This window comes from Euleptes europaea, chromosome 3 (assembly GCF_029931775.1).
Source record: "Euleptes europaea isolate rEulEur1 chromosome 3, rEulEur1.hap1, whole genome shotgun sequence".
Taxonomy (NCBI): domain Eukaryota; kingdom Metazoa; phylum Chordata; class Lepidosauria; order Squamata; family Sphaerodactylidae; genus Euleptes; species Euleptes europaea.
The window spans coordinates 60,148,344-60,161,015 of NC_079314.1; the positions used below are offsets into that span (position 1 = coordinate 60,148,344).

At 40.6% G+C, this 12,672-nt stretch overlaps 1 protein-coding gene across 1 annotated transcript in view; it reads right to left on the bottom strand.

Annotated features, from left to right (window-relative positions):
* Window positions 1–12,672, bottom strand: part of CFTR (CF transmembrane conductance regulator) — a 100,116-nt gene that overhangs the window by 31,879 nt on the left and 55,565 nt on the right. Inside the window, exons 11-12 of the mRNA XM_056846495.1 lie at window positions 10,500–10,691; window positions 699–793 (exon numbers count right to left, since the gene is read on the bottom strand). Of these exons, the coding sequence (XP_056702473.1) occupies window positions 699–793; window positions 10,500–10,691 (287 nt within the window). The remainder of the gene's footprint in view (window positions 1–698; window positions 794–10,499; window positions 10,692–12,672) is intronic.

Genomic DNA, 12,672 nt, shown 5'->3' on the forward strand with positions numbered 1-12,672 from the left:
TATATACTGCTGATTGTACTATGCCAATAAAGGTATTTGAAATTTGAAAAAAAATTGAACTGCCCTTGCACGTGTGATGCAGTCCAACAAAAACGAGGATTTTGTAATGTGTAGATGAAGCATAAGCTGCAGTGTCTTGGTTCGGAAAAAATGAGAATCATGTTGCAAGCAACACATCTGTCCCCACTGTCTGCAACTTGTGACTGCTCCCATAAGGGCTGGACATAACGTCAGACTCAGCTTTTAGTGAAAGTGAGAATGTTAGGTGAGTCAACTCTATACTACACTTTGGCCAGCTATACCTCAAGAACATCAACTCATACAATTAAAAACCATGGGCCTTTTCATTTATTAAGGCAAATTGGTAACTCCTAGTTAGTAACAAAGAGGAAAAAAGAAGTGCCGGATTATTTCAGACGTCTGTCTTTAAATATCAGAGGCTAGAAAATTCTGTATTTTTATACCCCAAATGTTCGATTTGAAAAACACTGTAATCTAACAAGGTATGAGTCAGGTGATGAAAATTTTTTAGGTTAATTGTAACAAAACATGCAAGGCTCTGAATTTATAACACAAAATTCTTCTCTCATGTGAATGCAACATTTTCACTGACTACAATAAGAAATTATGCTCTGGTATCAAAATGTACCAATATGGAGCACATTTATTAAAAATATAATATGCTTATTTCAACTTACCTGGCTAGGGAGATTCTTGCTCGCTGACCTCCACTGAGGGTGATTCCACCTTCACCCAAAACTGTGTCATCTTTCTCTCGAAACTTTGAAATGTCCTATTAAAATGTTTGAACAGAAAATATAAATTTTCTGTTTTCAAAATCCACCAGGACTTCTCAAATTCTATTATAGTGAGCATTCCTACATCTGACAAATGGTACTTTGACTCTCAAAAGCTTATAACACACAAATCTTGTTGGTCTCTAAGGTGCTACTATACTCAAATCTAGCTTTTCTATAGCAGATCAACACAGCTACCCTCTGAAACCATCAAGAAAGCAGTAGCTGATGACCAGTTTCCATAAGCATTTCAACATGTCGGAACATATTTATTGTAGTGATATGCTTGCTGCAAGTGAAGACAGACAGCTTCCTTTCAGCTAAACTTAGAGAGGGACAGAAACATGGCAAAGACAGACGCATAATTATGTAAACTTACTATCAGATAAAATTGAGAGATATCATTTAGTTGACAATGACCACTCATTTTCTACATCTATAGATCATAACAGTTTGTATTGCAATTACCCAGCCCAGTACCAAAGCACCAACCTGTAGGTCTCTGTAAGCATGACAAAATTTCCAGTTAGAATTTTAACTTAATATTGTGATAATGTGCAAAAAATAATATTCCAATATCTTAAATATATTTGTGAGCATCATTTTATACTACTGTACTCATCATTTAGTTAATTGTTTACTCATCCATAGCCAAAGTTTCTGCCTTTATCCTCTTTCACCATTCCTAAGCAAGAGATATCTAAACCAAAAATTGAAGGCAGCAGGAAAAGAAAAAGACCTAGCATGAGATGAATTGACTCTATAAAGGAAGCCACAGAACTCATTTTGCAAGACCTGAGCAAGGCTTTTAACAATAGGACATTTTGGAGGACATTAATTCATTGGGTCGCCATAAGTCAGAAGCAACTTGACGGCACTTAACACACACAAACATAAGCCAGAGATGATTCATCATTGCACCTTGAATGTTGTCCTAACCGTTTTTGTCTTTTTTATGTCAAATTGATTTTCTTAATTTAGCTTTACCTCATATCAATTAAAAAGTGACATACCATATCTGCTTTCAAAAAAGTGTGTCTAATTGTGAAGTTTCTGCCAACAATAATTAAGGTCCCCCTTAATGAAGCCAATGTGGCACAATGGTTGGAATGTCAGACCAAGATCCCTAAGTCAGCATATTCAAAGAGAAAGCACTTTCTTGCATACTTCTGGCCTCTGCAACAAATAAGTGTCTTTATTATTTACACCAATTTACAGCAAAGGCATTTTCTAAGTGCAGCGTTAAATATTTATCTTTGTTGACAGCCAAGAGTTCTCAGATCAAGTAATGTTTACTTTAGGGGCGTCACAGGGGATAGTAGCCTGAATTCTCTCAGACACTGGCTTTACAAAAATTATTTTGCATGATCAAAAATGTCTTGAATAGAAGCCGTATTTATTTGATTACATAATTTAAAAACCAACAGCTGAAGAATGAACATAGGTGTGGTTTGAGGGAAGCACCTAATGTGAACATGAGAATATTGGCCTTGAAAATGTACTAGGCATGTCTGCAGCAACACTCCTCTGCTGTTTTTTTTCAGGCATCCAACCACTGGACAGTTCTTATCAAAGGAGAGGACTGTATTACCCCAATATTTACGCATGCCTCTTCAGCCCTCCCTCCACAGCTCACTGAAACCATTTCAAGCAGTTCTGTCTACAATGATATTTACCCAAAACTCTGCCTTAAAAAAATTCAACAAAGCTGATTACATATAGCACCAAATGTGGTTTATATGGGTTAATTAAATGGGTAGATAAGCTAATCGTGGCACTGATCCAATTTTTCCATTCTCCTTCAACCATACTACAATTACTACAAAAATTCCTAAATGGTGGGAATAGGTTGCATTACAGCCTACAGTACTATCCTAAGCAGAGCTACACCCTTCTAAATTGATTTAATTCAATGGTCTTAGAAGGGTGTGGCTCTGCTTAGGATGGCACTAATAACTGATTGAGCAATGCTGTTCAAAGCTCATGGTACCAGTAGGTGAGCCTTAAACACAACTATTTATGGATCGCTTTATTAAAGTGTTCAGTAACTATTCTATCTGAGTATAATCAACATGGAAATACATTAACTCAACAAGACAAAATAAAGAAAAGATGGGAACAATACACTGGAAAACTATTCAAAAGAGATGAAAGGATTTCTTCCAAGAAGAATCTTTTGAAGAAGAATCTACAGTTTTAGAAAGTGAAATGAAAGCTGCACTAAGAGTGATTGGGAGAAATAATCACCAGGAATGGATGGGATATTAATAGAACTATTCCAAGCCACTGAAACTGAGTCCATCAAAATCTTGACAAGAATATGCCAACAAATATGGAAAACAAAACAATGGACCACAGACTGGAAATGGTCAATTTACATTCCAATTCTGAAAAAAAGTGATGTCAAAGACTGCAGCAACCATCGGATCATTGCATCAATTTCTCATGCAAGTAAAGTGATGCTCAAAATCTTACAACAGGCACTAGAGATCATACTGCAAATTTACAATGATCCCTGGAGCATACCAGAGAATTTCAGAAGAAAATCAGCTTATGTTTCATACATTACAGCAAAGCTTTTGATTGTGTCTATCATGAAAACTATGGCTGGTTTTAAAATAAATTGATGAGCCACAGCATCTCATTGTTTTGATGAGCAACCTACGCTCTGGGAAAGAGGCTACTGTTAGGACAGAATATGAAGAAACAGAATGGTTTCCAGTTGGCAAAGGTGTCAGACAAGGATGCATTTAATCTCCCTAACTGTTCAATCTGAATGCAGAACATATCATAAGGAAAGATTGATTCGATTTAGATGAAAGAGGAGTGAAAATTGGTGGAAGGAACATTAACAATTTGACATATGCAAATGACACCACATTACAGGCAGAAAATAGCAAAGACTTGAAATGACTGCTGATGAAGGTTTAAAACAGAAAGTGCCAAAGCAGGATTAAAGCTGAACATCAAGAAGACAAAAGTAATGACTACAGGGGAATTACACAACTTTATGGTTGACGATGAAGACATTGAAATTGTTAAAGATTTTCTGTTCCTTGGCTCCATCATCAACCAAAATGGAGACTGCAACCAAGAAATCAGAAACCAATTGAAACTGGGAAAGACAAACATGAAGGAGCTAGAAAATATTCTTAAGTGTAAGGATATGTTGCTGATGACGAAGATCAAGTTAATCCATGCCCTAGTATTCCCCATTACTATGTATGGGTGTGAAAGTTGGACAATGAAGCAAGCTGACAGGAAGAAAGTTGATTCCTCTGAAATGTGGTGTTGGAGGAGAGTTTTACGGTTACGCCAAAAAGATAAATCAGTGGGTTCTAGATCAAATCAAGCCTGAACTTTCCCTAGAAGATAAAATGGCTAAACTGAGGCTATCATACTTTAGAAGACATGAGTCACTGGAAAAGACAATAATGCTAGGAAAAGTGAAAGGCAGCAGGACAAGAGGAAAACCTAACATGAGAAGGAGCAACTCAATAAGCCATGGACCTCAGAACTAAAAGCTGATCATTTGTAACAGCTTTAATAAACTGTGCTTAAGGGTGATTAGCAAGTATGTATATTATTGCTGATAAGCATCTGGAAAAACAAAGGAAAGCACATATCTGTACCACAAAATGGACACACTGCAAATGATTCATAAATGGTATTTGCATATGCAAATTAACATAAATTTTAGGTAAAGAAGATCCACAGATGTGTGAGCTTTGTCCGGACTCATGAGTCACAAGTAGATATAACAGGTACCAGAAAAATCACACCTTGACTTCGTTCATCTAACTGTTTTTAATATTATTCAATAAGAAAAAAGTGTATTGATTATATTGTTTTGGAATATAGCTTGGAGATGCTGTGCTTTTGACAGCTTCTGTGGTACTATAGCAAGTCTGTGAATGCTTTAAGAGTTGATTATTGTTACAAGAGTGGAATGTTATGTAAAAGCATTCAATATTGTAAATAATAGTAAAAAAGCAGCTTGAATTCTCAAGGCAAGGCCCGGCACTGAAGGTGTTTACATGTTAAATTTTACCTGAAAGTACATATTTCAGTAGTGCTGTTGATAAGAAAGAACACAAACATTTATGATTGACAGTGTCATCCTAAGCATATTTACACCTTCTACACTGAAGTCAGTGGCCTTAGAAGGGTGTAACTTCACTTTGGATGGCACTGCAAATTATTTGCCTGATAAAAAAACCTACAGTATAGAAATTAAGGTGTTAGTTACACTCCATTTACTTGGTCAATAGTATCTAAATGAAAAACAGAATAATATAAAATAAAATAAATTTAAATGCCAAAAAATGCTATCACTACCATTAAAATGTATCTGAAGAAGTGAGCTGTGGCTCACAAGAGCTCATACCCTGCCAGAAATTTTGTTAGTCTTTAAGGTGCTACTGGTCTCCTACTCCTTTGTACTACCATTAAAGTCCAGCTTTTTCATTTTTCAATCGTAGATAACATTACTAAGTTATAACCTGGGATGGGGAACGTCAGGCCCGGGGGCCATTTAAGGCCCGCAAAATCATTTGGTCTGGCCCTTCATGGGTCCTGGCAGATCTCTAGCTCAGAAGGATCAAAGACTGGTGATCCGCCCCCTCCCATGGACAGGAATAGCCTCTATTCAAGGTGGATGTGAGTTTGTTTTGCTGAGAAAAGGAACCTTCTTTCCCTCTTGCAGAAGAGTCATTAGCTATGGAGCTGCTAGGACCACTCAAGAAACTGTGCTAACCCTTTCCCACCCAGGCCGTGGAGAAACGTACTCCCTCTGTACTACAAGAGGGCTGGGGGCGGAAGTGGCAACAATGGAGGGGTTAAAGGGGGCAGGGCCAGAATGCGCGGGGACAAGTTCTTAGCCAGTGTGTCCTCATTTCATCCCTGCAGGAGGAGGTAGCATGAGCAGACTGTAGAATCCAGCCCCGACCATGCGGAGCAGGAGCCACTCCGGCATGTGGCTGGATGGCTACACCCAGCTGGTGTAACAGACCATCCTGTGCCACCTGCTTGCCCATGGGGGGGGTGTCAACTGGGCAGATGCCTGCTTGGGGCTTGGTCGGTACCCCCTCTCCCTTCTGGTTCTTTCCCCTCGAAGTCCTGCAAAAGACGTGTAGGGCAGGCAAGTGCTGGATTGGGGCATTACTGGACCAGCCTCCTTTGCCTACAAGCCCCGAGTGGCTTGTTGCTCAGTCCGTCTTGTGTTTGCTGCTCTGCCTGAATCTCTCGGGCCCAGCTGGGGTACGGCAGACAGAGCTCAAAAGCGAGTCGCTCTACGTGGCAGAAACTTGGAGCAGTCTCCGGTCATGCCTCTTGGCTAAATGTTTGACCAAATATAGCAGGCTAATTTTTAAGTTGATAATTTTGTATGGCCCATGAATGATGTTATAAATATCCAAATGGCCCTTGGCAGAAAAAAGGTTCCCCACCCCTGTTATAACCTATATGCTAAAGGGAGGAATATAAATACTTTCAATAAAATAAATAATAATTAAAGACCAATGAAACTGTAGCTAAAGTTGCCAGGTCTAGGCTTTAAGAGACTACTGGAATAATTGCATAGAAGGGGAAAATCCCACCTGCTGCAGTTTCTCCTATCTTTACCAGGTGGTCATCATTTGTTTATTGCGGTCAATAGACTAAAACCAATTTAAAATTCAGGGCTCCTATCTTTACCATTCCATTACTTTACAGCAGGAAATACAGAGATAAATTGTAAAGAACAGACAGAACTAAATGAAAGGAAACCATACATTAGAAATCAGTAACGCTTGACCTCAGGTCATTCGATGATGGAAATATGAGGGTTTTATTTTGATCTCATCATGTAATCTTGTTCACATTACAATCCTAAACAGAGTTACACCCTTCCAGGTTCTCTGAAGTCAACAGGCTGGGAACAGTAAACTCTACTTAGGAAGACACTGTAACTTTAGTTAAACGTTTTAGTTAAATTAGTTTGCTAGAAATGAATGCTGCCACTTTCAAAAGAGTGCATGAACTTTACAAAAAAGACTAGATCATTATCTCCAACAACTTCCCACAATGGAAATAATGCTTGAACTCTGGAAATTGTCAGAGAATAATCAAAACAATGTTTTAAGCATGTATAGAAAGAGTGGAAGAGGAAGCCCATGATTGTTTAGTTTATTTATGAGACAATCAGAGTTTCAGCAAAGTGTATAAATGGCTGGTAGCGCATTTCTCATATTAGGTGGTTGTCTAATCGAGTACAACAAAGCATGAGTTCCAAGACTGAACGATGAAGCAACACACATGCAGATCAAAAAAGAAGGGCAAAGCCTCTGAAGTCATTTACTCAAATATGTATTGAGTATATTCAAATATGCAGTGGAGTTTCCTACACGTTAAATCTTAATTTCAAAAATCTGTTTTGAAAGGTGTGCAAATTCCAACTAATATTTTGAGGGTGACTCAGAACATATTTGAGTATCTTTTATGCAATTCTGTCTATAAAGATTCAAACCTGTAAGCCTTATCAGGCTAATTTTATATAACTCTCACATGAAAAATGTGACAGTATCAAAGCCACGGAATAGCCATCATAGATTAGAAGTCCAATCAACAAATCACTTAAACTAGCTTGGAAACTTGATTACACTGGATGTATGGATAGTATGTATGTTATAATTTTTTTTCTACAATAAACGTTTATTTTTTAAAAATCACTCAAACTAGCATCACTTCAATGATCTCTGCTACATTTCAGTCAGTTGTTCTAAGGCAATCCTTTATCAGTGTACTAGAAGAATTATGTGGCCCCTCCTCTCCACGTTTGAACCAAGTCTTTTGTATGACCACCCACACAGTACACAGACGATGGTGACTGATTGCACAGAAACCCAGTTTGTATGATATTCACCGGCTTTGTGCAGATGCTCACATGGAGAGCCCAATTCCAACAGTGTGGAAGTATGGACCGTCTGTGTAATGGAGGCCACCCAGGAGTGAATGTATGAATTGGTTTTTACAGTTAGTGAAGTTGTAGTTTATTGTCTTTCCTGGCTTGCCATACTAGAAAAGGCTGGAATTCAGCAAGATAACTTCTACTGGATAGCCATATGCTATAATGGCACATGGTCTGACTGAGGGAGCACATACCTGGGTCCATCACCTTCCTCTGCATGTCCCAGGGAGTGCTGCTGGCCAAGAACCCAGCCAAGGACATATTGACATGAAGCTTGAAACAGACCAAAAAGAGCCAGAGCCTACTGTAGCATCAACCGCAATGCATGATCTGGATCAGCTACTTCAGAGGTCGGCAAACTCATTGGTCAAAAGAGCCAAATATCAACAGTACAATGATTGAGATTTCTTTTGAGAGCCAAATTTCTTAAACTTAAACTATATAGGTAGGTACACTGTTTATTAACTTAATAAACTTTAATTAAAGTTTTAAGTCTTAATTAAACTATAGGTACACTGAGCAGGGAGGGGCGAGCGATGGGGCCCCCGACAGCCATCCCCGATGGGAGGGCAGGCTGGAAAGGCATTCTCCCGGACAGCATGCCGGGGCTGAGAGGTGAGGCCAGGAGCGACCCGGGGCAGGGCAACACCCCAGCGGGCCGGTGCGCAGACGCCGACGGCTCCAGCACCAGGTGGCCCTTACAACAAGGGAGAGGGGAGCCAAAGCGGGGCGGCCTAGAGGAGGCCCCGGGGGGAGGTAGCTCTCGGGCTGGCCAGCGGGAAGATGGGCCCAGATGGACACCAGATGGCCCCCCGACCAGACCACCCGCCGGAGAGGAAAGGGGCGGGGCTGGAAACCGTGAGGGCCCTTGGAAGTTCAGGGAAGGTGGAAGGGGTGGGAAGCGCTTCAAACCCCCGCCGGCCAGCTGGGTGGGACTGGAAAGAGCCGCACTCAAGGGCTCAAAGAGCCCCATGCAGCTCGGGAGCTGCGCTTTTGCGACCCGTGCGCTACTTCATACTAGAACTGGTCCCCAGCATCTTCAAGACTATGTGAGCAAGGGGTGAAGGGTGCAGTGTATTGACCCTCATGGCTACACATACTAGGAAGTGCTAGAATTCAGCTTTGTGAACATTGAAACTGCCTTATACTGAATCAGAACATTGCTCCATTGAGGTCAGTATTGTCTACTTAGACTGGTAACAGTTCTCCAGGGTCTGAGGGAGAGGTCTTTCACATTACCTACTGCCTGGTACTTTGAACTGGAGATGCTGGGGATTGAACCTGGGACCATCTGCATGCCAAGCAGATGCTCTGCCACTGAACCACAGCCTCTCTGGGGAGCTGGGGAGCCTCTTGGTAACAGGACTTTCACTTTCCAGTTCCGATGCAGTTTGTCTCTTGCTAACAGCCAGGTCAGTTCAATATTTCCTCCAAATACACCTGGGTGATTACAATAAAGTTCCTCGTTGGTTTTGAACCTTCTGTATGGCCTCCTGTGGCAGGCTACCTGGCAACGACCAACCTGGCATGTAAGGACACACCCCTGAGCACAGCAGCAGGACTTACCTGCGTGGAACAGGATGGGACCAGGGGCATGGGGGTGAAGCCACTGTAACCTCAGCAACAGGGCAATTTTGATAGTCCTAGGGAAGCTCAAAAGGTATGGGGGCAGTGAACAAGCCTGGAGAACAATGACTCTCTGGGCCCAAGTGTTTTAAGGCAGAGCATGGTTGTGAAGAGCAGGGAACAGAGAAGAGGAGGATAGAGCTTAGATGGAGCAGGTTTGAACCTGGCTCTATAAAAAGAAAGGAAAGGGAAATAGGAGGAGGCTGGCTGGAGGAAGAAGGCACAGGAGCAGAAAGGAAAGCCAAGCCCGCCAGGAGGAAAAGGGGGAAGAAGAAGAGGAATCCAGAGAGGGAGAAGAATGGTTTCAGGGAGGTTCCTAGGCAAAGAGGCAGGCTGAAATATTGTGTTTCTTCTCCTTTGAATTATATGGTAACCCTGAGGTGTGTGAAGATAATCACACATTCAGGTACCTGGAGCAGTAAACTGAAAATAAAACTCCTACAGTTACCTTAAAAATACAATTTCTTGCGAAGAAAACAGCACAACCTTGACACATTCCTGGTTCCATCTGAAATATTTTTGGAATAAGAAGTATTGCCAGGGATGGTTTTCTGCACACTAAATCAGAATCTAACAAGTAAAGCGTTCCACCCTGTAGAATGTGCTTGATAGTGTCCTACAGGGTGAAATTCTGATATCTCAGACTTAGAAAGTTATGTAAGTTATTTGCCTGCTCTTTCCATCAAACATACCTGAATTAGATAAAGCTACCTCACACACCTCCAGTAATTCCTCAAGTGAATTATAATGATAAATGTTCCTGGAATGAATTATATAACATTCAAAAGAGTCAGGACCAATTAACAAACAAGCTTCTTAACCCAAAGATGCCTGACTGAGGCTTTAACGGGGAAAGGGATGGTTTGTTTTCAATCTCCACTGGAAATTGATGGCCTTTGCAAAAAGACCAGGCACTACGTAAGTCTGCTGACTCGAATAAATCACCATGTCTCATTGCAAACTGCTGGCCCCTATACAAATAACAAAATTCTCAAAACAGGCCTACCACAACTAATAATGAGAGTTCTGCAAACAAGGGGAAACCTCCAGGCCTGCAGGGGGGGGGGGGAATCTAAATATGTACGAAGAAAACTAATTTTGGTGTATAAGCAAAAATATTTAAAACTGACCTCTTCTAATTGACAAGCTTTGATGACACTCTTGTATCGGAATTCATCATAGGAAACCCCAAAGATGATGTTTTCTTTAATTGTTCCAGGCATGATCCAGGATACTTGAGGACAAAAGGAAATTCTCCCACTGTGCTTGATTTTACCTTCCAGAGGCATCAATTCTCCCATGATCAACATCAGCAGAGAAGACTATTAATTGAAATGATTAAAATTAATTAGCATTATCTAAAGAAATCTGTACAACACCTACATCAGGCCTATCAGCCATGATTATTTTCCGGTTACTCCTATATTCAATGAATATGATTGAACAAAATTAAGCACTTTTAAGTCTAATGAACAGATATAAGCAGATGCTTAGAACTCTCCACTGGAATCAGTGAGCCTTAAAATTGCTTGACTTTGACTGGACTGTATGCCCAGTAAATGTTCACAGCATGAAATCACAACGGATATCCCCCAATACCTTGTATTCCTAATTGTGACACTTACAGGCTTTTACTTATTAGGCATTAGATATAAGGCTTAAACTATATCCTAAGGTTTAAAGTAATATCCTTCTGCCATTTCATACCAACCAACACCTACATAATTCCATAATAGTGGAACAGTAACCAATGTATAGTTCTTCTTACTTCATCACAGCAATCCCACACCCCTTCTTATTCATCATAATAATACCATAAGTATCAACATCAGTTGCAGAGTATTCAGAATCCTCCCAAAAACAACTAAGTGAGCTACACCTTATGCTTGCTATAATGGGATTGTCCTAAAACAGATGGATGTTACCCTATAATGATGAATGCACTTAAAAGAAATAGTGGGAAGAGGATTGATGAAGACTCCCAGTATGAGGACTAATTCACTCCCTAATTAGAGACATGAATAAGACTCCTTTAGAGTATTTTGAAATTTAGTAGCTTCAATTTCTACATGCCTGAAGTACAATGTGGAACTAGAAAGTGTAACAGATTTAAACATGTCATAAACACCTGATGTCATATGTAGGGTTGCCAGGTCCCTCTTTGCCACTGGTGGGAGGTTTTTGGGGTGGAGCCTGAGGAGGGTAGGGTTTGAGGAGGGGAGAAACTTGAATGCCATAGAGTCCAATTGCCAGAGCGGCCATTTTTGCCAGGTGAACTCATGTCTATCGGCTGGAGATCAGTTGTAATAGCAAGAGATCTCCAGCTACTACCTGGAGGTTGGCAACCCTAGTCGTATGAAATAAGGTTAATATCAGCGGAATGCAATTTATATCAATAAATTTAACAGCAGAGACTAGGGATGCCAGCTCCTGGTTGGGAAATACCTGGAGATTTTGGGGGCGGAGCCTGAGGAGGGCAGGGTGTGGGGAGGGGAGGGACTTCAATGACATAGAGTCCAATTGCCAAAGTGGCCATTTTCTCCAGGGGAACTGATCTCTATCGGCTGGAGAGCAGTTGTAATAGTGGGAGATCTCCAGCTACCACCATTTTGTTTACTAACCACCTAGAGGGCTAGCAACCCTGGCAGAGACTGATAGGTGGATGGTGGCACATTCCTTCTAATAAAGGTCAAAATTCATAATTATGAAACACAGGGATGAGAAGCATTTGCCAGCTGATGCCAGCCCCAGCCCAAATATTGGCTTCTTCATAGCAAACTATAACATGTCTTTGGCCCAGTTAGATACAGGGAGGTAACTGAATTATAAACTCTGAGGTAATTGAATAATAAACCCAGAGCTATGGTTATCTGAGCCACCTCGAAAACTGAAATTTATTTCAATGCGTGTTTAATAGATCCTATTCACAATTTGGGGTCACTGGGGATGTGGGGGGAGGTAGTTGTTAATTTCCTGCATTGTGCAGGGGGTTGGACTAGATGACCCTGGTGGTCCCTTCCAATTCTATGATTCTATGGTTCAATCTGGTATTTCACTTTGTAAACCTTGGAGAAAAGCACAGCTAGTAATTCATATTTGGCCTTTCAGAAAGGTACTGATTGTAACTTCTGTTCTCACTCACCATAATTCAAAATTAATCAGTAACTAGCAGAAACTGTATGGCATTTATTGGTCACTGAAAACTTGAGTAATATCAGGAAATATCATATATGTTGTCACAAGTACTGTAAATCAACTTGTCACCATTTCCTTTTTTCCAAGCTGAGAAGGCCTTGAAAGATA